The sequence below is a fragment of the Calonectris borealis genome, chromosome 27, assembly GCF_964195595.1.
Source record: "Calonectris borealis chromosome 27, bCalBor7.hap1.2, whole genome shotgun sequence".
Taxonomy (NCBI): domain Eukaryota; kingdom Metazoa; phylum Chordata; class Aves; order Procellariiformes; family Procellariidae; genus Calonectris; species Calonectris borealis.
The window spans coordinates 4,241,253-4,266,705 of record NC_134338.1 but is presented as its reverse complement, the minus strand read 5'-3'; the positions used below and the strand labels follow the sequence as shown (position 1 = coordinate 4,266,705).

Genomic DNA, 25,453 nt, shown 5'->3' with positions numbered 1-25,453 from the left:
GCAGCTGATTACATGAAAACATTGCTTTTGGCAGGACCGTGCCTCGGCTGAGCCCCCCCGAATTGGAGCAGCAACGAACCCCAGGCTGGCTGCTGCCAGACGCAGCGTTTGAGGAGAGCCTGGTTAATCTCGTTAGGGGGATGGATGAGCAGGGTGCAGGCACACGGGGCTTTGAGGCAGTGCAAAAGTAGGAGAGCATCTTTATTCGTTTATCCATTAATGTCCCTTGTTATTTCCAGAAACATTAGGAGCTATTTTCTGGCTCAGCTGCCGCTTCCCTTTTCCTTCTGCCGGCAGCTGCCCCTCCGCGCCGGCTGGGCTGGGGCAGAGGCAGGACTGCTGCAAACGCTTCGTTTAAGGGGGTGTTGATGAGGCCAGATTTCGGTAAGTGCTTCCCCTGAGCCCATGGTCAGCCCCGCTGCTTTTCTCCTTCTCCTCTTCCCCCCCGAGCCGTGACTGCTGCTGAGCCCGGGGCTGTCTCTCCCTCCCGACGCAGGGCTGCTCGCCGGCATCACCCCTTTTCTGAGCCTGATTTTCCATCTCCCTCCCCAGGAGCCTGCAGGACGAAGCCGCCGTCCCGAGGAGCCTTGCTGGGTGCGGGGCAGGGTCCTGCGCAGCTGCGGGGGACGACAGCCACGGCAAAGCTGTGACGAGGAGCAGGATGTGCCCCACGGACACCTGAAACCTGCGACCGACGGATTTTGGGGTGCTGAGGCTGGTTGAAACGAGGGGTTTCTCAGGTCTCAGCCACAGCCATGGAGCCCGATGGGGACAGGGACGTGACCAATGCCACCGTCTACGAGCTCGCCCTGCAGAACCGCTCCAACGCCAGCGCACAGTTCACCGGGGTGCAGCTCATCCAGTCCTTCAAACCCCTCATCATCCCCTGCTATGCCCTGGTCGTCCTCGTCGGCATCTTCGGCAACTACCTGCTCCTCTACGTCATCTGCAAGACCAAGAAGATGCACAACGTCACCAACTTCTTCATCGGGAACCTGGCTTTCTCCGACATGCTGATGTGCGCCACGTGCGTGCCCTTCACCCTGGCCTACGCCTTCAACCCCCAGGGCTGGGTTTTTGGGAAGTTTTTGTGCTACTTCGTCTTCCTGATGCAGCCCATGACGGTCTACGTCTCCGTCTTCACGCTCACGGCCATCGCGGTTGACAGGTAAGCGCTGGTGGGGTGGGGGGTGTCTCCCCAGTCCCCCCAAGGCTGCTGCTCGCTCGGCTCAGGGTGTTACGTGCCGAACCCTCAAAATTGGAAAAGAAAAAATCCAGGGAATCTTTGTAGTCTCTCTGCAGCCTTTTCTTCAGCATCAGGACTTGGCCTCGGGTGGAGGAAGCATAGTGGGGGTGTTTGGCTGGCTGCTCTTTTGCATCGGGAAGTGATGTTGTGCAGTTTCATGCTTGCCTGTATGAAGCCATCTCTACCAAAATCCAGACCGCCCGCGGCCAGGTCTGTGCTCCGGGCAGGTGTGGCTCTCGCACAAAGGTTGTTGGAGTTTGCACCCAGTTCGTCATACTTTGCTGGATAAATTTGCACGCAAATCACGCTGTGCTCTGGCCTCCAGTGGAGAGCTCTTGTGCCTCCCCGAGGGCATGCGGGCAGGGGCTGACGGTGGGTGGTTTATAAAAACCGTGTTTCCATAGAGATCTCCTCTCATAAAAGATGCTGCAAGCCCTGCGGGGATGAGTGCGACGCCGGCAGCGCCTACGGCAGCACCGGGAGTGCCCCTTGTACCTCTTGTGCTGGTTTGCCTCTGCCCCCGAGGGAGAGCAGGGCAAAAAAAAAAGGGAAGATTTGAGCGGAATAGCTGAGGAAGCCCGGACTGCTGGCAGAGCCGGGCCCCCCTCGCCGGGGGCTTGAGATGTCCCCAGGAGTGCTGGCGTTGTTCCTTTGCTCTTCTACAAAGCCCTTTTTTTTTGGGCGAAAATGATTTGCTTATGTTTCTCCTGCTAAAGAGGCAGCCACCAAGTTATACTGTCCTCAGCGTGTTCATAAAACGTCATTGGGATTTATCCCAAACGGATGATTTCAGGCCAAACCTTCCAGCTCCGATGGGGGGGAGCACGCGGCCGCGCCGGGGCTCTGCTGGTCTCGGACTTCAGCACGAGCCCTCGAGCAAAGCACGCGCCGAAGGGCTGTCGGTGCTTTCCTCCGCGCGGGCAGCGGGGCTGCGCGTTGCACTTACAAACATTGCAATATCAAACGTTGCGGTACGGATCGTTGCAATAGCAAACGCTGCAATACAAGCAGCAGGCAGCGCGGGCTGCCGCGGGGGGCAGAGCATTTAATATGTGAAGGAGCTGCATAAAATCAAATGACGGTCACTGAAGATCCCTCGCTGGGAGCCCACCTAGGGCAAGCCCTTGATCAGAAGGTGAGGCAGCGCGGAGAGGAGTGGAAGATGCTCAGGGGAGGAGGAAGTAAGAGAGGAATTGCCGCCTTTTGTTGTTTCTCACGCAGTGCTGCCTGCGGCGCTGGAGGCAGGTTCAGAGGCAGGCTGCCGGAGGGGTGCTCCGTGCCCGGCCCCGCCGGGCGCCCCGCTTCCCAAAAAAGCAGAAGCGACCTGGTGCGTCCGTGGGCCCCATGGCAGGGCAATGGTCGTCCCCCCTGTCCCCAGCCAGCCCTTTCCCAGCACCTCCTGCAGCCGGTGGGGCTCTGCCTCCTGCAGCCCCTCGCGCCGGCCCTTCTGCCTTCATTAAGTGTCTGGGAAGTGCCGCGGGGGTGGCCAGGGTGGCCGTGGGTTTCCCGGGCTGCCGGGGGAATGCTCTGGGGCTCGGGCTCCCCCGTTTCTCTCCCCGCAGGTACTACGCCACCGTGCACCCCCTGAAGCAGCGCATCTCGGTCACCAGCTGCATCTCCGTGGTGGGGGGCATCTGGCTGCTCTCCTGCGGGCTGGTGGCCCCCGCCATCGCCCACACGTACCACGTGGAGTTTCGGCAGGAGGGCTTCGCCATCTGCGAGGAGTTCTGGATGGAGAAGGAGACGCAGCGCCTGGCCTACGCCTACGGCACCCTGATTGTCACCTACATCCTGCCCCTCTCTGCCGTCTCCCTCTCCTACATCTGCATCTCGGTGAAGCTGAGGAACCGCGTGGTGCCCGGCCACCCCACGCAGAGCCAAGCCGAGTTCGACCGCCTGAGGAAGAGGAAGATCTTCCGCCTCATTGTGCTGCTGGTGGCGGCTTTTGGGGTCTGCTGGCTCCCCATCCACGTCTTCAACATCATCCGGGACATCGACATCAACCTCATCAACAAGCACTACTTCCTCCTCATCCAGCTGCTCTGCCACTGGTTCGCCATGAGCTCCTCCTGCTGCAACCCCTTCCTCTACGCCTGGCTGCACGACCGCTTCCGCGGGGAGCTCCGGAAGATGTTCACCTGCAAGAGGAAGATCATCCCCGCCAAGAACTGCGGGGCTGCCGGCAGCGTGCTCTGAGGCTGGGGTCCCGCTCTCCGGAGCCTCCACGGCCGTGCGCTTCGTCCCGTGCACGGCAGAGCTTTCCCCACTGCCGGGGGGTCAGGGATGCCCGTCCTGCCCGTGGGACCAGAGGCGAACGGGGTCCTCCTGCCTGCCCGGGGGTTTGCAGCACTCGCTGCAGCATCCTTCCCTATGCCTGCCCAGTGTCGGGGTGCTCGGCTCCCCTCCCGGTGTGCCCTGAGCTCCCTTGGCCTCCAGGACAGCAGCTGGCATGAGCAAAAATGCATTTGCTACAGCTTTTCCCTGCAAAGTCACTGGCTGCGCACCCACAGCCCCGCCAGCCCCAGCAAAACCCGTCCCTCCCGCGAGGGTCCCGGAGGCAAACCTGCACCTCCCCGGGGGGCACGGGCTGCACCCACCCCGGGCTGCCTTCTCCCCTCCTGGCTGCGGGCAGCCCCCCAGGGCAGCGCGTGTGGCCCCGGGGCTGACTGCTCCCCGGCATGTGCTGCTCGGCGGGTCACCCCGAGATGCTGCGGTCCAAAGGGCTGGTGTGGCCGAGGCTGCCAGGCTTCGGAGGAGGCGAGGGGGGACCAGAGCTGGGTGCAGGGCGGATGCTCCCGGGGAGCAGGAGGTGGGATGGGATGGGGGAGCAAAGCTCCCGGAGGATGTGAACCCAGCCCCGCGGGAGGGGCGGCAGGCTGCGTGCTTCACTTCGGGACCTTGCGGTGTCATTATTCTAAATTAATGAAGGAAATGGGCCTGCGGGAGCGCGAGGAAGGGGTGAAAAGCATTTTGCTGGAGTGACGGCATTCATTAAATGAGTCACACGGCTCTCATCACATCGGGTGTTGGAAATGGCATTTCTCCTGCGAGATTGTTTTCGGAGACGCACCGGTACTTTTCCTGCAGCCTCAGAGCAGGCGAGGGGATGGATAAGAGGACAGGTCAGCCGGCTTGGTCCTGCCCCCCCCACCCCACCGGTCACCTTACAGCCCCCCGGACTGCACGCACCCCCCACACCTGTACCCCTGGACACGCACCCGCCTGTCGCACAGGCACCTGTATACCCCCGAAACACCCGCACGCGCTGCCCTGTGCAGACATGCACAGCCCTACACGTGCACAAAACCACACACCCCTGTACATACCCCCTGTACATATGCACGCACCTGTACACACACACACCTGTACACACATACACACCTGTACACACCCACCCACCCATTTGCACACCCCATACATACATGCACACCCCCTGCACACACCTGCACCCCTGTACATGCACACACCTGTACACACACCCCTGCACACACCTGTACATGCACACACCTGTACACGCACACACCTGTACATGCACACACCTGTACACACACCCCTGCACACACCTGTACATGCACACACCTGTACACGCACACACCTGTACATGCACACACCTGTACACACCTGTACATGCACACACCTGTACACACACACACCTGTACATGCACACACCCCTGCACACACCTGTACATGCACACACCTGTACACGCACACACCTGTACACACCTGTACATGCACACACCTGTACACGCACACACCTGTACATGCACACAGCCCTGCACACACCTGTACATGCACACACCTGTACACGCACACACCTGTACATGCACACACCCCTGCACACACCTGTACATGCACACACCTGTACACGCACACACCTGTACACACCTGTACATGCACACACCTGTACACACACACACCTGTACATGCACACACCCCTGCACACACCTGTACATGCACACACCTGTACATGCACACACCTGTACACGCACACACCTGTACACACCTGTACATGCACACACCTGTACACGCACACACCTGTACATGCACACACCCCTGCACACACCTGTACATGCACACACCTGTACACGCACACACCTGTACATGCACACACCCCTGCACACACCTGTACATGCACACACCTGTACACGCACACACCTGTACACACCTGTACATGCACACACCTGTACACACACACACCTGTACATGCACACACCCCTGCACACACCTGTACACGCACACACCTGTACACGCACACACCTGTACATGTACACACCCCTGCACACACCTGTACACGCACACACCTGTACACGCACACACCTGTACACACCTGTACATGCACACACCTGTACACGCACACACCTGTACACGCACACACCTGTACATGCACACACCTGTACACGCACACACCTGTACACGCACACACCTGTACATGCACACACCTGTACATGCACACACCTGTACACACACACACCTGTACATGCACACACCTGTACACGCACCCCTGCACACACCTGCACACACGTACACACCTATATGACCCCGGCCCCGCCCACCCCAGGCCCTCCCACCCCAGGCCCCGCCCCCCGCGCCCCGGCCCCGCCCCGTGCTCTCGCGAGAGGGGCGGGGCGATCGGGCGGGGCGGGCGCGTACCGGGCAGCGCACCGGGCCGCTCCGCTCCGCTCCGCTCCGCTCGGCTCGCGCTCCGCTCCCGCCGCCATGTCAGGCCCGGGCCCGGCCCCGGCCTGGGCGCCCACCCACGTACAGGTGACGGTGCTGCGGGCGCGGGGGCTGCGGGCCAAGGCGGCGGCGGGCGGCGGCGGCAGCGACGCCTACACCGTGATGGCGCTGGGTCGCGAGAAGTTCTCCACCTCGGTGGCGGAGCGGTGCCAGGGGCAGCCGCTCTGGCGGGAGGAGGCCACCTTCGAGCTGCCGCCGCCGCCGCGGCCCGCCGCCCTCCGCCTCACCGTGCTGCACCGCGCCCTCGTCGGCCTCGACAAGTTCCTGGGACGCGCCGAAGTCGACCTGGCGGCGCTGCGGGCCGACGGCGGCCGGCGGCACAGCAGGTGGGCCCGGGGCGGCCGGGGGCCTCCGGGGCCGGGGGCTGTGAGGGGACCTCTGGGGACACGGGGCGGGGGGCGGAGCGCTGTGCCCCAGGGTGGCCGGGGAGAGGGGTAGGAGGGGGCTCTGTGCCCCAGGGGGGGCGAGGAGAGGGGTGGGGGGGAGCTCTGTGCCCCAGGGGGGGCGAGGAGAGGGGTAGGAGGGGGCTCTGTGCCCCACGGGGGGGCGAGGAGAGGGGTGGAGGGGGCTCTGTGCCCCAGGGTGGCCAGGGAGAGGGGTTGGGGGGAGCGCTGTGCCCCAGGGGTGCCGGGGAGAGGGGTGGGGGGGGCTCTGTGCCCCAGGGGGGCCGGGGAGAGGGGTGGGGGGGGCTCTGTGCCCCACGGGGGGCCGGGGAGAGGGATGGAGGGGGGCTCTGTGCCCCAGGGTGGCCAGGGAGAGGGGTTGGGGGGAGCGCTGTGCCCCAGGGGTGCCGGGGAGAGGGGTGGGGGGGGCTCTGTGCCCCAGGGGGTCCGGGGAGAGGGGGGGGGGGGGCTCTGTGCCCCAGGGGTGCCGGGGAGAGGGATGGAGGGGGCCTCTGTGCCCCAGGGGGGTCGGGGAGAGGGGTGGGGGGGAGCTCTGTGCCCCAGGGGTGCCGGGGAGAGGGATGGAAGGGGGCTCTGTGCCCCAGGGGGGCCGGGGAGAGGGGTGGGGGGGCTCTGTGCCCCATGGGGATGGGGAGCCTCAATGTGGGGATCTGGTGGGGGACCCCGGTGAGGGCCCATGGGGTGACCCCTTGGGGCAGGGTCCCTCTGATGTGGGTGAGTCCCCCATAGCTCCGGGGCTGTGGGTCCTGGCACCTGCGGCTGCCAGGGGAGATGCGGCCGGTGCTTGTTCAGCTAGTCTTGCCTCGTGCTTGGCTTTGATTTTTAAATATTTACATGTGAGTGCTAACAGTGTACGCTGGGAACAGCCAGGTTGACCCGAGAAACTTAATGTATTTGAATTGCCTTCTCCTTCCGACAGAGAATGAAGCAGGCTACAGCCAGCTGTTTATATATTTTTCTTAATAAATACTTAGCAGAGCCTAAGCATGTGTAAGAGTAGATAATTCAGTGTTATATGGGCTGGCTTCACTGTTGTCAGCAGGACACCGAGCTGGGAGACTTTTCCTTTAATGCCGAGTGCCAGCTCTGTGTCATACTTGCTCCTTTGAACGTAAACACTGGGACGGCGCGCTGAAATCCCGGGGGTGGTTACTGGGAGGGTTTTACTGGGAGTCAGCAGCCTTGTAATGTGGCTTGAGGTGGCCGGTGAGTCACCTTCCTCTTCTCGCTCACCTGAGCAGATCCAGGTATTAACACCGGCTTGGCCAAAGCTGAGATCTGCGTCGTGTTTCTTGACAAAGCCGTCGCCGCTTGTAAAGCCTTAATTATAACGTGGCTGTCATTAGGGTTGTGTCAAGCTCTAATGTGTTTACGCTGCGGAGCGAGATGTGCCTTCAGTCAGCAGAGTTCAGGGAGTCAGCGCGGCGAGGCGAGCGCCGTGTCTGGGCCAAAGGAAAATAGAGGGGAGGGAAAAAACCCCGACTTCGATGCTTCTGAGAAAACTTCAGATATTTCCAATTGTTAGTGTTGTCCCCCCAGCCCTCAATTTTCTGTCTGAAGCCTGTTTCTTTTGTCATAGCTGCTGTGGTGACGTATACCTGTAAAGGGCTGGTTTTATTTGCAAAATAAATGCATGTTGATTGACAGGTGCACACTAACATAATCAATGAAATTAATAAGATTTTATATTTTTTAGTTTGGGGGGGAGGTTGTCAGTACGTTATTTACTTCCAGCCACTCTGGGGTGGACGTAGCGCTGTGCCGCTCAAAGCGACGGCCGTGTTCCAGTGCTAAGCTGCCTTTCGCTGAACACACAGTTTGTATTTTGGGTGTGTTCGAACAAGGCCTGTTCTTTCCCCGGGGCAGGGAGCGCGCCGAGTGAATTGTTGTGGCACTGTACAAGTGCAGGATGCTCCTAGAAATCACGCGGTTTAGAACAAAAGTGCCCAGTGCTGGCTTGCGTTAAAGGCAAAGGATTTGTGCTTCCCATGCTGCTGCCGCTGGGGACTGCAGCTTTAGGGACCTGACAAAACCTGGCATCTCCTTATACAATCCCTTCCCTGGTGCTGGTGTCTTGTAACTTCAGGACTGAACACCTAACTGTAGCGTGGTGCTTGAGCATTCATTTCCCTCTAATGTGTTTCTCTGTAGCCGATTTCTGAATTAATCTCCCTCAGTTCATGCTCATTAGTTTTGAATTTTCTGTGAAGCAAATTGCCTTCTCCCATTCTCTTCCATTGCTTCCAGTGCACCTTCAAAGGAATGAAGTGCAAATTTGATGGAGAGGCAGATTTGCATGCTCTCTTCACTTCCTTTATTTTCACGTACCAGCTGGTGAGGAGGAAGAAGCCGGCGTTTTCCAGGCGGCCTTTCCTATCGGTTCTGCGGAGTCGGGAAGTCTGTGGCTCCAGCAGTAGACAAAAAAGTATTGGTGCACAGTGCTGATAATTTTCTTTGCTGGCCCTAATGTGGTTTGAATGTCGTTGAGTGGTAATTGAGCACGTGCGATAGCGGCATGCAGATGGTGTTTCTGCAGTTTAGGATACCTTGAGCACTTATTTAATATGCAGCGCATAACATTCTGGAGCTGCATTTCAGAAAGGGATAAGGTTCTGTCTGTCATGAATGTCCTTCCTGGTGCACTCCAGTCACGCGCTCGTGGAGGTGAGTGGAAGTCCCCAGACGGTGCGTAAGGCTTGGTTTGGCTCCCGTTCTGTTGATTAGGGGTTCCTTAGCTTAAGAGGCATTAAGATAGCAACTGAAAAGAAGCTGGAATGAAAGGTATGAGGGCGTGGGGCGTGTGTGCAAGCTCTCTGGTACCAGTTTCAGCTCTCTGAGGCTGCTTCTTTCGCACCCACTTCAAAGTCCTAACCTCTGCGAATTTCTTTCGGGAAGCCAGATAAAAGCACAGAAGAGAGCGGCTGAGCCGATATACAGGAATTCCATGTTGTGTTTCTTTTTTTTTTTTCTTCTTTTTTTTAACCCTTCCTGGTCTGGGTTTTAAAACAAATTTTACTAATAACTTTCTATTTACGATAAGAAATGTTTTTCTTGGCACCTGGGGCCATATGATTATGACGTAGTTGTAAGATAAAAGGTTTTCTTTTTTTTTTCCTACACTGTAGGCTTATTTGGTTTTTAAAACATAAACACCCTCTGTTGTTCCAAATTATCTCTGCCTCTCAAGAACTTATTTGTAGAAGAAATGTCCTTGTTTCTGCAGGTGGTACAAGCTTCGCTCCAAACCTGGGAAGAAGGAAAAGGAGAGAGGGGAGATTGAAGTGGATATCCAGTTTATGAGGAGCAACCTGACAGCCAGTATGTTTGATCTGTCCGTGAAAGACAAGTCTCGCTCTCCCTTTGGCAAGCTCAAAGACAAGCTCAAGGGGAAGAGGAGCAGTGGCCTTTCCGACACGGCGTCGGCGATCATTCCCAGCACGACTCACTCCCCTGCTGACAGCGAAGACGAGTCGGTCGAGAAGGAAAAGAAGAAATCAAAGTTCAAAACCCTGTTTTCCAAACCTGGCCTGCAGAAGACTTCCCTCTCCCAGTCCATGTCAGTCCTACCGACGCAACAGCCCGTCACCGAGAAGGTTCGGCTTCGGCCCAGCGACTTCCAGTCGCAATGGGACGACGAGGAGTCGGAGACCTCTCCAACCTCAGAAAGTGAGTATTGGCACTCTCTGCACTGATGAAGCACAAAGCCTTTCTCCAAAGGTTTGCTTGCACTTTGCTTGCTTTTTAGAGTACTAGTTAAATTCTTCTTACTGAACGAATCCATAGAAAGTCACTTCTGTCCGTGGTGGTGGGTATGCACGTAGGACGTTAGACACTCACGGCTAAGCTTACCTTGGGATAGCATAGAAACTGTGGGGCTGTGCGAGCAATGTCTGCACGTGTTGGTGGTGCAGCTTCACAGTAAGTGGTCTGTGGTGGTTTTCGGTCATTGGACGGCATGTGCGAGGGCTGGCGCTGGTAGGGCACCCAGAAGGTTTGGAAGTGGCTCGTATAGTCACACTTGCGATGTTTCTGTTGCTGCGAACCACTGAGGTTGTCAGTAGCTAGTGTCAGAGGAAAGGATGTTCTTGCATCTTGAATTTCTCCCCGTTTATTTTTTCCAGAAGCCTTTGGAAATGCCCTGGAAGAGAAGTCCTCTCCTTCTCCCGTATTTAAATCTCGTAAAACAGCAACTTTGGACAGCAGGCAACTAAACCAAGTAACCACTAGCCACACCAAGAAAGAAGGGCTCTCTTTATTCAGTGGCCTTAAATCCAAAAGCGATCCTGTTTCCAAGTCTAGCCTGTGTATCAATGGCAGTCATGTTTATATGGAAGAGAGCATGATGAGGGACAACACTCCAGCCTCTTCCCCCTCTCCTCTCAACTTCAGGAGGAAGCAGCTCTTTGCTTCAGAAGAGAACCTGTCTTCCAGATCTACTAAAGGACCTGAAGAGACGGGAAGAACATCTCCTAGTCATGCTTTCTCTGGGTCTGCATCCTTGGAGACCTTTAAATCTATGACTTTGCCGTCATACAAATTGCTTAGCAGTGAAGAATACCCGGAAACCAGCATTGCTCCAACTGTCGAGGTTATTAAAGAGACCAAAAAAACGGACCACAAAAAGTCTGCCTTGCTCTCTCTGGTCACAGGGAAGAAGGAAACAGTGAAGACCATTGATGCTGAGAATATTCCCGACAGGACCCTGCAGGATGAGGAAAACAAAGAGCCAGAAGAGAAGAGCGAACAAGAGGCCAAACGTCTTGAACTTCCAGCAGATTTAAGCAGAGGGAATCCTTCAGAAGACAGTCACCGCGCAGAAGACGTCTTTGCAAATAAGCAGCCGCTGAACCCTTTCGAGGAAGAAAGGAAACCTGAAAAAGCTGCTGTGCCGGCGAAGACCAAAGCTGTCAAGCCCAGGTCAGTCGTGTTTGCCTCGGAGGGTGACATAAATAGCGATGTGCAGCGGAGGTGGTGGGTTTTAACTAGGCTGCTTCCTGCCACAGAGCAGCGCTTCTCAACTTGGCATCCTGCGCGCGGCAGAAGCCTGTTGCTCTGGAGGGTACCTGGTGGTTTTAAGCTGGCCATTGGGCCCTTTGATAACAAATAATAATTCTCAGTTCTTTCTCGGTATGAAAAGGTATTGATATAGGGGTATTCCTTATAAGTGATGCCGAAACAGTGGTTCTCTGAGTGCAGGCATCTTTGCACGTACTGTAGGGGTGATTTTTCGTGCTGGATCTTTTGCAAAAACTAACATTCTGCTGAGCTGTGTGGCTTGAACATACGCAGGGGCTGAAATACCAGTTCTAACATCTCTACTTTTCTCTTCTGTATTTGGCTGTGGTCTTTAAAAGTGTTAATCTTGGAGCCCTTCTGCTTTTGGCATTGTTCACAGCAACATGAAGGACATTTGTGCGAATTGGTACACAAGGCTTTTTCGGAAATTCTGCTCCTTTATCCTTCTCATATATATATATATATAAAAAAATAAAAAAAAACCCTCTATGTGTGTGTTTTGATATATATATATGGGTGTGTCCTACTAATAAGGCTATGTTTTGTGTCTTTCTCTAACTCCTTATTTTCAGTGCTTCTCATGTTTAAACATCTTGCATATGAAGTGTCTTACATACTAATAAAATTGCTTGGGGTGCAAAAGATGAGATAGTGCTTAAAAGCAGCCAGCGCAGTAACCTGTGCAAACTCTACAGCAGAGGTGTTCTGACATAAACTGAGTGCTTTGTAAAGACACGTTTAAGTACGTAAAGCCTATCAGATAGGCTCTGAGGTCTCTTGCAAGTACAAGTCATCTCCAGTGTTAGGAGTTGATGGAGTCTGGTGCTAAAGCTTGTCTGTTCCGGCCTCGTGTTGCATCTGCAAGTGACATGCGAGTTTTTTGTCCCTTTTTGCAGACTGGGCGTGTCTTCAGAGGAGGAAACCAAAGCCACACTTCCTACTCTTGCACCTGATTCCCTTCCTGCTTTTCTTTCTGTACACCGTATCAGTAGTGACAATAATCCTTTTACTTCTAAAACAGGACAAAAAGTCAAAGTGCCAGACTCTGAAAACATTACTAGTTCTCCTGCATCTATTACTTCTCCTCCTCCTTTTGCTGCAGAGCTTTTGAATGGCAAGAACCCCTTTACTCCCGAGTGGGGCAGGGCATCCGCAGCCCTGGATCCTGAAGGCATTGCCCGTTTCCCTTCGTCCCATTATCTTGCAGCCTCTGTTCCCAAAACGCCTCTTCCTGTGCAGGTCTCTGGTAGTGGTAATAATCCTTTTGCTTCTGAATGGGGGCAGAGCTCACGGGGCCACGGTCCTGAAAGCTCTGATACTCGGGCCTCCCGGGGTCTCTCTCGCCCACCCGCACCTTCTCTCCCCTCGGATTGTCATTTTAATGACAATAATCCCTTTGTATCCAAGCTTGGGTGGGAACCAGATGCGCCAGGTTTCAAAGCTGTTGCTAGTTCTTCCCCTTCCTGCCTTCCTTGTGATGAAGACTGTTCCTCAGCAGAACACCCTGCTGAGCTGAAACGCTCTGGTCGCGATGCTTTAGGGAGCTCTTCGGATGTGGCTTTAACTAGTAATGTCAAAGCTGTGTCAAACCCTCTCGGCACCCTTTGTGCCAGCCCTGGCCTGGCTCCAAAGAAGCAGTGCGATTCTCCCCAGCTTCAGGTTGAGACTTCTTTGAAAAGAACTAAGCGAGGCAACCCGAAATCTGTGTCCTTTCTCCTTGATGGATTGCAGGGTGTTACATCAGGTGATGAGGATTTGGGTGGGCAGGGATGTGAAAAGTCTGATTTCAGTGAAATGTTATTGACAGGTTCCGATGCAACAGGAGAGCGAGCAGGGTTTGCTGGCGAACTGGAAGCAGGGTGCAATCCAACGTCGGAACTCTCTAGTGACAGCATAGGTCCCATCCGAAACAGCGAGGCTGCTGTTCGGGGTGGTGTGGAAGTAGGTGGTGTAAATACTGAACCGTGCACAAAGGACGGCAAGCACTTTGCATCTCTCTCGAAGTGTAGTAATAGCCTCTTGCCAGAGATCGGTGCTGAACAGCCACCTTCCCGCGAGAGCGAGCTGAATGAGATCTTCGGTGAAAAGAGACGAGAAAAATGTGCACCCACGTTAGAGGCCCAAGCAACTCCACTTGATAAAAATGACTCATTTTCTCAAGTAGGATCTGCCAGACCAACCTTGGGAGCTTGCACACTGTCCTCGTGGGAAGCCAATGTAGGGAGGGCTGGCAGTGAGGTGTTAGTCACTCCAAAGCCAGCACCTCGGCTGTCTTTAACGCTGAAAAAGTGCCCACCGGTTTCTCAGGCTGATGAGTTAAGTGGTGATGTGCCTTCTTCAGGCGATGGTGTAAAATCTGCGCCTGGGCTCGCATTACCTAATGAAAAAACCTCAGATGCTCATGGCTGCCTCCCCCAAAGTGGCTCATTAGAGACTATCACTCCACCAGTGACGCTCAGAGATGATGGCAGTAATAGGCATTTAAAAAATGAAGGTGACAACGATTTATTTGACTGTCTTACAAATTTCAAGTCTGCCATTCCCATTACTGGAGACCGTGGTTCGAAACTGGCCAGTCTTCCAGTTATTCCGGAGGGAGGCTCCGATGACGAGCTGCTGGGTGACTGTCAGGAGAACCGTGGTGTCACTGCAGGTGATAAAAACATCTCAGAGACTGGAAAGCAGTCCTTAGATTTAATGCCTTTGCGTGAAGAACTGGAAGAGCACTCTGATAGCTCTGCTGCAGCCCAAGTAACCCCGGCCGCTCCAGGAGGAGGAGGGAGTGCTCCTGGTGCTTGTAAGCCAAGCAAACCACCCGTGCTGCCTGCCGGAGTAGATGTTCACAGTGTCGATAACCAGGTAGCTGACTCAGGCTTAGGTATGACGTCTCATTCCAGGGAGCATAATAGTCATTTTGAGAAACAAGAACTGAAAATAAGTGCAGGTGTTGAGGAGCGTGCAGAGTGTGACTTCTTTGAGCCTTCTGTTTCCTCTTCCTCCCTGTCAAGTCCTTCCCAGCCCTACTCTTCCTCTCATTCTCTCTCCTCTGTTACCCCAAGTCGTAGAGCAGAGTCTCCGAAAAAGCCAACAGCCGAGGGCTTCGCAGATAAAGCAGGAAATTCTGGCAAGAAGAAGCTTCTTCAGGCATGGGTTTCACCCTCTGAAACATATCCTAACCAAACTCAGCAGAGTGGTGAAACCGTGTCTCCTAAGCACAGGTGAGAGAACGTGGGAAATACACAGAAAGTATCTCAGTGCTGATGTGAGCCTTGCTTTTTCTTCCTGTGAGCGCAGATCTGTCTCTCCAGCTGCAGGAATTTACTGTGCTTTGCAGTGACGTGGCATCGTACAGCCTTAACTTCCTCCGGCCGTGGATTTGCTTGGGCCTGGGTCCTGTCATGCCAGCGTAGGATCATTGCTGGCTCCGGATGAATCTGTATAGCTATTAAGGATGCCCAGAGCACTCGAGGGGACCTGCCATTCACCACAGTGCTACCTCTTAGGAGAAATGTTAGGGAAACTTGGTCACGGTTTAAGAAATAGGTCATTTCGTCAAATTGGGGAAATGGACTGCAATTCATCCATTTTTCAGAGATGGGAGAATGGTCACAGGAAGCCTGGTAAACTGGGATGCTTCCTTTCCTGGCTGAGCTGGGCTCCTGAGCCTCAAAGTGAATCGCAGCAAGCGATGCAGCTAAAGCCTCTCTCTCCCAAGAACGCGTGGCTGCTTTCTGGAGCTGTCTGCAGCTTCTGCCTGCTGGGGTACTGGTGTCCGAGGAACAGTGCCGCTGACCTGTCAGCCCTCAGTACTTTATCTGCAGAACCCGTCTGGGGTCTAGGACGCTTCTGGGCCGGCATTTGCTGAGATACAAGTAAAATTTTCTTCCTGTATTAAAATTGGCAATATAAATCCTGTTCGAGCAAATGAAGATAGCACTTTTTGGCAGCTTATGGCGTAAGTTCAGTTTGGAAAAGGCATAATACGTGCTTGTCCCAGGATAGCGGAAGTATTTGATATCTTGCAAGAACCAGAAATACGTTCTCGTTAGGAAAGTCAGGCTCAAATACCAGCGTGAGAGATCAGAGTAACTGCCGCTGTGTACTGCCTTCTCGTGTAGACTGACCTGGCTTTTCTTTTGTGACTACCATTCACGATGTGTTTCCCTTGTTACTGCTTCTTTACCTCCAATGCCTTAAGTCAATAAAGACAGTAGAAAGAGAACTGGAGTATACTTAAAAAAAGCCTATAGCTGAGACAGAAATGCCTTGTCTTCCCGAAGCTGAATCTCTTATCTCTCTGGAGATAGAGAAGGGTAGGAATTTTCCCAATTTCTTGCTATATTTGGTTTTAGTCTGAAAAACTGTGTAGTGCTGATGTTATATGTACTGCCTAAATAACATAAACCTTTTTTAATGTTGCAGGCTCCATCCTGTGAAGCCAATGAATGCCACAGCAAACAAGTCTCAAAGTAAAAACCTGAATGTCATCAGCACTATGAATGAAAAGCTGCTTGAGATGAACGTGAAGGTATGGAGGAAAGTGGCACTTTAAACCGAAGCTTAAGCAGTAAATTGAACAGAGTTCGTGTATTCGAGATAGTTTGCCTAGGCTCATATCTCATATATCCTGAGCAGAAAAAGAGCAGTGGTTATTAGACCATGGGGGGCATGAACTTTTTTTTGTCAGTCCCCGAAGGTGGGGACAGTCTTCAAATATTTTTTTTCTTGCAAACTGATCTATAACAGAATTGGTGCCTCTTGTTTGCGGAGGGGATTCTCAGTGGAGAGGAGTGCGGGGTGCTGTCTGACTCCCCAGAGGTGAGCGGGATGTGTGAGAGCCATGAGGTGGTGCTGACAGGAACGGCGGGTGACTCACGGGCGGTGCTACCCCTGGAAGATAGTCCCGTTGGTGACGTGTGGGAGCTGCCTAACTTGGATCTGCACCGGAGATCGGACAAATTAGTCACTGTTTATTGTCCGATGTGATTAGTCCCCAAAGCTCATTTTCGCCCGAAAGAAGTATGTGGCTCTTAAAGCCGAGAAGGTGGGAAAAGTAACCTCAGGGTGGCTGTTGCCTTGTAATGTATTGCATTAACATCCTGTGCAGATTGAGAGACCAGGCGCCTGCCTTTAAAGCACAGCTGCTTCCTAAAAGCGTAGCTGTGCAGCTTGCATAATCACGCAGATTTAAAGGAGCTTTTTGCATAATCTTGGCCTCAAAAGAGACCTCCAGGCTTGAGGCGTAGCTTAAAAGTCATGTTGATCAGAATGGCTAGAAGCGTCTCTGGGTCGGCAAGGAAAAATCCTGGGTACTGTTACTGTCTCTAAGGGTTTTTTAGGGAAAATGAAAAGTTAGTACCACAATAACTGTAGTGCCTCCTTCTGGTGTAAGTGGGGAAAAAAGAAAATGCGAGTTAAGTGATTCAAAGTGACACGTTGCTATTTTGAATGAGTTGAAACCTTGTAATTAGTATTCTGGTGTGGTGCTCTGATTCCACATAAGAAGTTATGCTTGATGTAGTCAGGCGAGCCTGTTGTATGCATGCTCCCTGTGAAAGAAAAGCCTGGGCTGGCGTTCTGGAGTTCTGGTTTAGCGTCTGGGAAGGTAGTGGGAGGAATTGACAGAAGCTGCTAAGTAGCTGTCAAGTTTGCTTAAGGGTTAAAAGCAGACTTTTCGGAGAAGCTGTGTTGTGATGTGTTTTCACAGTCATAACTACAATAAGAGGGAAGTGCCAGAGGCCGAGGTGGGTGTTTCTTGCTGTTTAACCTGAATTTGGCTTTCCTAGTCTATGGTATCTTTTAAACAATAGCCATCCTAGTGCACTTCTATAAACGATGGTAGTTGATGGTGCGTGGCTGTAACTTCCATGCGTCTTCGCTAGGCTGGACGGGCTGCTGCCTGGAGTCAGCATGACATTCTTTCCGCGTAAACTAGAGAAGAGTTGAATTACAGAACTGATGTTACGCAAAGATTTTGTGCTAAAACCGATGGCCTGGTTAGCGTCCATAACGTCTCTCGCGCTCTGAGCCTGCCTTCTCTTCTGGAGAAGACTGCCTAAGCTCTATAAATCGTGTCGCTGTGCCATAAGTAGCACGCACTTACTCTGAGGCGGTTGCTCTTTTTTCTTCCAAATACTTCCAAAAAGCTATTCTGCATTCTGGAAGTGCATGAGTAGATAGTGTTTTGTATGAATTTTTTCAGGCTGGGTTTGCTAATGGCCCAAAAGGTGCTTTGTAGCAGAAAGCTTGCCTGGCCTGCCAGCCTCTCCCTGTCGTCGTCAGTGCCTTGGCCGTTCCGCAGCTTGGCCCTGGGCAGCCTGCTTTTCTTGATCATAAAGTGCTAATGACTGATGTTCCGAAATGCCGTTTGGATGGAACTTATTTTTAAAAAGATAGAAAGCACAGTAAGACTTTTGAAGAGCGGCTGTGGTTCTCCAAACGCCGAGTGTAAAGCGTGTGCTTTAAATCCCACAAGCCAGCTACCAGATACCATTCTGTTGCTATTCTGAAATGCCCGTATGTCTGTAATGACCCTGCCTTTCTTCTCTCTCGAAGAAATACGATCCTTCAGATCCTGCCTATGCCTATGCTCAGCTTACACACGACGAGCTGATCCAGCTGGTCTTGAAACAGAAGGATACAATTACCAGGAAAGATCTCCAGGTGCGTGAGCTTGAAGACTACATCGATAACTTGCTTGTCAGAGTCATGGAAGAAACCCCAAACATTCTTCGTGTTTCAACGTCTGGAAACAAAAAAGCTGGCAAGATGTAAAAGCTCTTGGGACGTTGGTTGAACAAAGGACTGAATTCCCGCCAGCGGAGTTTGATTAATAAGGAGACGATGTGAAGTAGGTGGTACCGGTTGTGCTGCCCACAGAAAATGACCTCTTTCCTGTTTCTGTCTTGAGCAACTCTGTTTGATTAGTGGTTACATCAGCTCTTGTGTATGGAGACCAGAGCGGAGTCAACTTATCATATTTATTTTTTTGTTTCTTTCCATTATTTGGGAAGACTTGTTCAGGCATCTAATCCAAAGGCTGATTGCAATAGGAAGGATGAAGGGTTTTTGATGTGTTTTGTTTGCCAGCAAGGCACTGATGATCCTTTATGAAGATTTTTTTAAATGGTTTTGTTCTGTAGCAGCTTTGATAGATCAATTACTCTTCTTTCCATATCTTAAGTTGTAGTGCAATATAAAATCTTCTACAGTAGAGCTTGAGGATTTGATTCTTTTAAAAAAAAATCATTAATAACTACACTGGAGAAGTCCAAAGATGTGTGCTTCAGACCAGGGCTGTGTGGGCTGTATTTTAAAAGTAATTAATGCCCTAAAAGTTGAATGCAAGTTAAATCTTAGATTGGAAAGGAAGAAGCAAAGCTTAGTTAATCTCATAAAGTACATATTGTTTCAATGCCGTTCTCCAAGGGAAAGGTTTACAGGTTTTTTTGGTATAGGAAACATTGAGATGTCATGGCACGTTTTTCTACCATAGGAATGGTAGTAATGAATTTGGGCCAAAGGTGCATTTTAAATCAGAAGCTGTTCTCTTACAGACTTCAAATTCCAGATTCGAAGATCGTTCAAACAAGGGAGGCAAAGGTATGCCCGGTTTCTGTTCTATAGCTTTAAATAGGTGTGGATTTCACAGTACACGTGCGTGGCCCATGTCTCTTGCTGTGTGGGAGCTCTGTGACGATTTTTCTTTTATACCATTGCAGTTTATTAAATTTAAATACCTTGGATTTTGGAGCTGAGGCTTACCTTGGAACGACTTTCAAAGGTGATCAGTCTTACAACGCTTTCTTTCATGCATTCCTTATACAGCCAAGAGAGGAACGAAATCGCCCTCCCCTGGGGACGGAGCAGTCGCAACGCTAGTGCTCAAATCTGATTTGGTTTTCTTTGTGACTTGCTGCTCAGAATGGAATGAAAATTTTATGTAGCTGAGAGAGAGTGCTGGTTTTGCTGGACAATCGATACCTCTCAGTCTGCTTCCTTAATGTGTGGCTGCTTTGCAGCTCGGTAGGGACAGGTACGTTCTCCTCCCCGTCTCATCGGACAGCAACTAACAGCATAGCGCTACGAGCAGCCGCCACAACAGGCTTCCTCCGCTGAAAAACTAAATGTGGCTTTTTTTTGGCGAGCCCTTGTAAAAGAACAAAAACAATCAGATGCCTCTTTGCATCTCTGGGATTTATCAGGGTTGCGAGAGTCCACAAAAGGCTTAGAAGACAGTTGAAATACCAAAAGAGTGGGTAGCAGAGGACCAAAGCAAACACTCTTACCTTCGGAAGTTGGAAGGGTCTATCGGGTCGCTCCTGGCTTAGCTTGAAAGGGGCGAGTTTCTAACTCAATTTTTCTACAGCAAAGCACTTTATTGAGGGACTAGACTAGCTGGATCGACTATCAACCTGTTAGTAGTCTGCTTACTATTTTCATAAAACACTGAAAACTACTGGAGACTTCTCAAATACTGTATTTTTGTAGTGAAGAGTAGTTTAATATATTTGCCTAGAGATGTATACATTTATTGGAAAATTCAAAAAATGCTGTTAATTACATTTTTATTACTGTAAACTGACTAACTACCAAAGTCTGGAGCTTTTCTGACAGAGCTCTCCTTCACGGGAAGCTTGAGTTGAAACAAGCCTTAAGCGTTAAGAGTCTTCTAAGACTTCGGGTACTTTTTTCTGATTTTATTTTTATGTGAGCAGATGTCTTCAGTGAAGGGGTTCTTTCTTTTCTACTGTACCCTCTTCTGTGAACGAAGGGTCTGAAACGCAGAGGGTCTTAGTGGCATCTTCAGCTCTTGGCTGGTGGTTTTGATTTTGAGTGGTACTGGTTGGCCTTACTGAAAACTGCTGCTGCTTCTCCTGCCTTGAAATAGTGAGAAAGATGAAGGATTAATTTGTTTCCTCCTTGTGCCTCAGTGGATCTCTGGAAAGAAGCGGTTGCCTATACCTCACTAATAAACTTGTCTTCTAGACTTTATTCCACAGCTTTCTGATGTTCTAGGTCAGAGAGTCAGAAAAACCGGTTGTGCCTTTGAACGGTGACTTAACGGTTCAAAACTCAAAAATGGTATTACCGGTAGTCATAACTGGACACATGGGAAGCAAGACTGGACTCTTGCTTTTTACTGGCCTCATTTGAAAACAATATGGGTACTACTGAGTCGCTGGCTGCTGAAGGCACCACGGTGCTGTGTGCGATGCTCTTGTAGCACGGATTTTATGAAGTTTGGATCATGTGCATTCCTGTTGGCACGAACATACATCTTGAAGTTACATGCACAGAAACAGAGCGGTACTATGCCTTAAAACTTGTAATATCCTCTCCTGGCAGCCTTTTGTGCCAGTTACAGCCGTGTCCGTTGAGGTGGACCCCGGGTTGTGTCTGGCTTTTGCCCCTGGGGTTGCAGGGGTCGAGCCTCCTGCCAGAGCAGCACGGGTGCTGCTGCGGGGTCACGGTTCTGCACCAGCCACACTTCAACTTCCGTGGCCATGAAAGCATCGCACAAACCTTGTACCTCAGTCTTTTATTGGCAATACTAGTTAAAGCCTTTCTTCGGCGTAAGGGGACTGGCATTTTATGTCCAGCAAGGTGCTACACCTTGACTTTAAGGGCCTTAAGAATCAAATGTATTGTTTTATTATTGAAGGATCTGAATGTATTTTTCCCTGTTTATACTGTCTGCTTTTAGCCTGGGTTTTTAAATGCCTTTTGGTTTCATGGAACACTAAAATAAAAATACGTTAAATCCAGTGCTCTGATCACTTTGTCTTTTTTCTGAAACACCAGTTTCAAAAGGGCCTCATGCCCTCCTCGTGACCAGCTCTGCTGCCCGAAACTCCTGATCCTCAAGGTATTTTCGGGCTAGTTCCATCCCTGCAAGCTATCTGCGCAGGAAGTTCATGGTAAACACCTCGCAGGGTGGGGAAACCTGATGGACGAGCTCATCTGCACTGTGAGAATCGAGAGTTTCTGTGAAGCAAAAAAAAAAAAAACGTCTGAAAGGTTCTTGGCCAGAACCCAGTTAAATCACCCCGGTCACAGCTCTGGTCCCCCAGCCTTTGATTGTAATGGCCCTCAAATCGCGGGCAGTGGATGAAAAGAGAGGAAATCAGCCTCCCGCTGTCTTGTGGCCATTTAGTCCCAAACCTGTCTGCGCTGCAGGAGCCCTGAGTGCTGTCATCGCCCTCATCCACTGCTGGTAATGAAAGGCGAATGGGGGGGGCACCCAGAGCCCCCCAGCACCTCGGGGCTCCAGGCAGCGACGAGGACGGGGACGATGAGCTGTGGCTGATGAGTCTCCCAAGGGGAAGGTTTTTATGATTTCGCCGTTCCCCGCTGAGCGAGGGAGCGCGTTGTCCCCTCGGTCCCTCTCCCCTCCGCGGGTGCCCGGGAGCCGCCGCCGCCTCCTGACCGGGGACGGTGGGACGGCCCCGGCGGAACACGCGGTGCGCGGAACGCGGCGTGCGGGGGCGGCGCCTCGGCCGGGCGGACGGTGGGACGGACCGCGGGCGGCGCCGCTATTGGTGGGCGGCGGTGCGCCCGCCCCAGCGCTCCCCCTGCGCGGCGGCGGCGGCGATGGCGGCGCGGGGCAGCTGCCCCGGCTGCGGGTCCGCGGCGCTGGTGGAGGACGCGCACTACGCGCAGCAGCAGCTGGTCTGCGCCGCCTGCGGCTGCGTCCTCGCCGAGGGGCTGCTCACCACCACCTACGCCGAGGAGGAGCACCTGCGAGGTGCGGCCGGGCCCGGCCACCGGCAGCTCAGCGCCGGCCCCGGCTCTGGGGCTGCTGGTTGCCGCGGGGGGCGCGGGGCGAGCATCCCGGGAGCGCTGGCCTTCGGCCTAGTGCAAAACTGTCTGCGAAGAGCTTGTTTTGACCATTCTGAGCCGGTCTGAGGAACGAAGCTCTCCCCAAGCAGCCATTTTAGTCAGGCAAGGGGCCGTTGTCCTTGCACGCTCTGCGCGTCTGCAGGTTTCTTGGTGTCCGAAAGGGCTCTGTGTGGAGGGCAGCGCTGGGTGCTGCCAGGATGAGACCAGCCGCTTTCCCCCTCCCTCCCTAAGCAAAAGCCCAGCATGGTTTTTCCATGATAGGGTCAGACCGACAGCACTTCTGTGGCAGGTTTTAGGCTTGGAACTGCTGGTGTGCTGCTTTTTGGCATTTTAATCCTTTGTAAGTGTACTGGAGTAGGCCCGAGGCCATTTGCTGGTTCTGTTTGTAGAGAAACGATGGCTTTAAGGGGTCCTGCTCCTCACTATTATTTAACCTGTGCTGCCAGCTCTAGTTTAGTGGCCTCAAAGACCTGTCAATTCTGGTGGTTGAAATCCAGTACCATGGGCATCTGGTTGCCCAAAATCTAAATGACACTGTCCCCCAGAGTCACTGCGAGACTATCTGGCCTAACACTGACTGTTTTTCAGAGGTGGCGTATTCCCAGAGCACTGGCCAGAAAGAGCAGCTGAGCCGCTGCCTGCAGCGAGGTAAGAGCGTGCAGTTCGGTTTCCTTCACACCCCAGTTCTCTCTTCATGCTACTGTAGTTTGTTTAACATGTTCCTAATGCTCTTTGACATGGCAAAAGCTGGCAGCAAAGTATGAAGGCGGCAGTTAGTTCTGCGTCCAGCCAGTGCCTGCCTTCAGCAAACTGCCTCTCCTGCACTGAGGGACTTGGGAGATCTTTTCATGCTGTCTGCAGGGCTGCAGGAACCCTCGCGCCTTTGTCTGGGGCTGGGTGATTGCTGGCTGCAGTGTAATATTGAGGAGAGGTGTGTATCAGAAGCTGCTGGAGCTGATCTTTAAGGGCGGTGTCTTCTCACAGGGATCAGGCGGGTCCAGGATCTCTGTAAAGTCCTCCACCTCCCGACGGTGTTTGAGGAAACGGCAGTGTCCTACTTCCAGAGAGCTCTGCAGCACCCCTCCTTCCACCTGGTCAGTCTGGAGAAGAAGGAGCTGCTGGGGGGCTGCTGCGTCTTCGTGACTTGTCGACAGCACAACTGGCCCCTGACGATGGGGACGATCTGCTCCCTCCTTTACGCAAAGCAGGAGCTGTTTGCCGGCGTGTACCTGAGCCTTCAGAAAGAGCTCGGGCTCTCTGTGCCGGCCCTGAGCCTGGGGGATCTGGTGAAGACGCACCTGAACAGGTAACGGGGCCCCTTTCAGCCATTTCAGAGTCCTGCGTTTGACACCATGGGTGGAGAAGCTTCTGAAACGCAGCCGTGGCCAGGGCAGGGGCCCACAAGCATGCACAGGGTGACCTTGTTGCTGAGTGCTCTAAGGCAAAACCACATCATCTGGAAAAGTATTCCCTTTGCAGCCCTGCGTGCTAAGGGGGGGCGTATTTACCGAGAGCCCGTTAGGCTGGGTGGCGGTACTGGTGCAGCAGCCTCTAAAATTTGTGATCTGGGAGTGCACTTTGCTGTCCCTGGAATGACAAACTTCATCGAGTTGTTGTTCCATCCAGCGATTGTAGCACAACAGAGTAGCCCGGAGGTGGACGTGAGCAGCCGAAGGAGCAGGATTGGTGTTTGCTGGTGGGCTGGGGGCGATGGCCCATGTATGTGCTGGGGTTTTTGCAGACTGTGATGGCTTTTCGGCCTCCCTTGTCAGTCTGGGCTGTGATTCTTCTCTTCCTGCCCCTTTCTCCTCAGTTTGGAGAGCGGGCAGTGCAGCACTTCGCTAGCTAACATGAGCAGAAGCCCATCGCAGGAGCAGGGTGTGTTTGTCCTAAGGGACCTTACTGCAGCCAGCTCCCCAGTGCGCTGGATTACTGAGGCGCTGCGTGGTGAGGCTTCCCGCTGCCCTGGTGCCAACGATGGGCTCTGTACTCTTGCAGTTTTCGGCTATTCCAGCACGCGGCCGACATCCCTGCCTCCTTTGTGGAGGACAAGGAGAAGATGGTCGCCCGAACGATGCAGATCGTGGAGCTGGCCAGCGAGACGTGGCTGGTCACCGGCCGGCACCCCGTTCCCATCGTCACGGCTGCGGCCTTCCTGTCGTGGCAGTCGCTGCAGCCCGCCGCCCGCCTCACCTGCACTTTCGCGCGGTTCTGCAAGCTGGCGGGGGTTGATCTGCCGGCGCCGGCGCACCTGAGGCTGAAGGAGCTTCTCGAGATCCTCCTGAGAATGGCCTCCCAGCTCGCTTGGCTGAGGGTGTTTAACATGGACAAGAAAACTGTGATCAAGCACATTGGGGACCTGCTGCAACACCGAATTTTCCTGCTGAAAAATGCCTTCTGCCTGGAGGATGAGGAGGAGCCGCGTGCCGTGGCCGCGGGCGAGGGCTCCCCTGGCTCTCCGGCGGCAGGAGGGGCAGCGCAGGAGGAGGGCTGTCCCTCGGAAGGGAAACGCCAGCGTGAGGGCGGCCCGAGGCCCTTGCTGCCGCCCTGCCTTCTCAATCCGAGGAAGAGACTGCGGACGGCAGCCCCGAGCGCTTCGGACTCTGCCATCACCGGCGACGAGCCCATCTCCGACAGCGAAATCGAGCAGTACCTGCGGGGCCCGGAGGAGATCCGGGCCTTCAGGAAGGCCAAGGCCTGGCTGTGAAGATGGTCGTCTCCGGCGTGGTCCAGAGGACGGTGCTGCCAGAGACGCCGGGGCAGTAGGGACTCTGGGGCCAAAAGCGTGACACCCGAGAGTGACAGAGCCACCGCACGCTGCAGGGACAGTCGCCGGAGGGAGTGGGCTATGTCCTCTTCGTGTTCTGGGCCAAAATGGGGCTTTTTATAGAGTGACTGCTTTGGGTTCTGTTTCATTTCTGTTAGAAGTAAATAAAAGCGCAGGTGCCAGGGCTGGTTTCTGGATTCTCTCTCTTTGCAGCCTCTGGTAAAAGGTGTTTTGTGAGTCCCAGTCCTGCGGGGCGGCGTCACAAGCGACTCTGATGAGCCCGTGGACTTACAACGGCGAAGGTCTCCAGCACCTTCACTGGTGCTGGTTTTCCGTAGCGCCGCTCCGGCTTCTCTGTGGAAGGTTTCACCTTCTCGTGCTTCACCTCCTTTGGCAGAACGGGTTTGTGAGGGTCAAGGAGACACCTTAACTTGCTGAGAG

The 25,453-nt window shown here is 53.3% G+C and overlaps 3 protein-coding genes across 5 annotated transcripts; all 3 read left to right on the top strand.

Annotated features, from left to right (window-relative positions):
• The first annotated feature begins 755 nt into the window (after positions 1-755).
• LOC142093647 (prolactin-releasing peptide receptor-like) lies at positions 756-3,442 on the top strand. The gene is made up of 2 exons (XM_075175035.1): positions 756-1,168; positions 2,809-3,442. Exons 1-2 carry the CDS (start codon positions 756-758, stop codon positions 3,440-3,442), a joined length of 1,047 nt encoding a protein of 348 aa, XP_075031136.1.
• Positions 3,443-5,872: 2,430 nt separating this feature from the next.
• RAB11FIP1 (RAB11 family interacting protein 1) lies at positions 5,873-21,170 on the top strand. 3 transcript variants are annotated; one of them, XM_075174813.1, is made up of 6 exons: positions 5,873-6,309; positions 9,611-10,053; positions 10,509-11,304; positions 12,300-14,621; positions 15,826-15,931; positions 17,959-21,170. In XM_075174813.1, exons 1-6 carry the CDS (start codon positions 5,963-5,965, stop codon positions 18,175-18,177), a joined length of 4,233 nt encoding a protein of 1,410 aa, XP_075030914.1. In that variant the 5' UTR covers positions 5,873-5,962; the 3' UTR covers positions 18,178-21,170. The 3 variants fall into 3 exon arrangements, with proteins under 3 accessions (XP_075030914.1, XP_075030915.1, XP_075030916.1); XM_075174814.1 differs by having other exon boundaries at positions 5,880-6,309; positions 14,463-14,621; XM_075174815.1 differs by lacking the exon at positions 12,300-14,621 and having other exon boundaries at positions 5,882-6,309.
• Positions 21,171-21,989: 819 nt separating this feature from the next.
• BRF2 (BRF2 general transcription factor IIIB subunit) lies at positions 21,990-25,209 on the top strand. The gene is made up of 4 exons (XM_075174816.1): positions 21,990-22,150; positions 22,834-22,893; positions 23,230-23,551; positions 24,244-25,209. Exons 1-4 carry the CDS (start codon positions 21,997-21,999, stop codon positions 24,950-24,952), a joined length of 1,245 nt encoding a protein of 414 aa, XP_075030917.1. The 5' UTR covers positions 21,990-21,996; the 3' UTR covers positions 24,953-25,209.
• The last annotated feature ends 244 nt before the right edge of the window (positions 25,210-25,453 follow it).

Bases quoted from the DNA above. Each gene is read 5' to 3' on its own strand.
- LOC142093647 (XM_075175035.1), top strand. From the start codon at position 756: ATGGAGCCCGATGGGGACAGGGACGTGACCAATGCCACCGTCTACGAG. The intron at 1,169-2,808 runs GTAAGCGCTGGT...CTCTCCCCGCAG, and splicing joins ACGGCCATCGCGGTTGACAG to GTACTACGCCACCGTGCACC.
- RAB11FIP1 (XM_075174813.1), top strand. From the start codon at position 5,963: ATGTCAGGCCCGGGCCCGGCCCCGGCCTGGGCGCCCACCCACGTACAG. The intron at 11,305-12,299 runs GTCAGTCGTGTT...CCCTTTTTGCAG, and splicing joins ACCAAAGCTGTCAAGCCCAG to ACTGGGCGTGTCTTCAGAGG. The intron at 15,932-17,958 runs GTATGGAGGAAA...TCTCTCTCGAAG, and splicing joins TGCTTGAGATGAACGTGAAG to AAATACGATCCTTCAGATCC.
- BRF2 (XM_075174816.1), top strand. From the start codon at position 21,997: ATGGCGGCGCGGGGCAGCTGCCCCGGCTGCGGGTCCGCGGCGCTGGTG. The intron at 22,151-22,833 runs GTGCGGCCGGGC...ACTGTTTTTCAG, and splicing joins CGAGGAGGAGCACCTGCGAG to AGGTGGCGTATTCCCAGAGC. The intron at 22,894-23,229 runs GTAAGAGCGTGC...GTCTTCTCACAG, and splicing joins GAGCCGCTGCCTGCAGCGAG to GGATCAGGCGGGTCCAGGAT.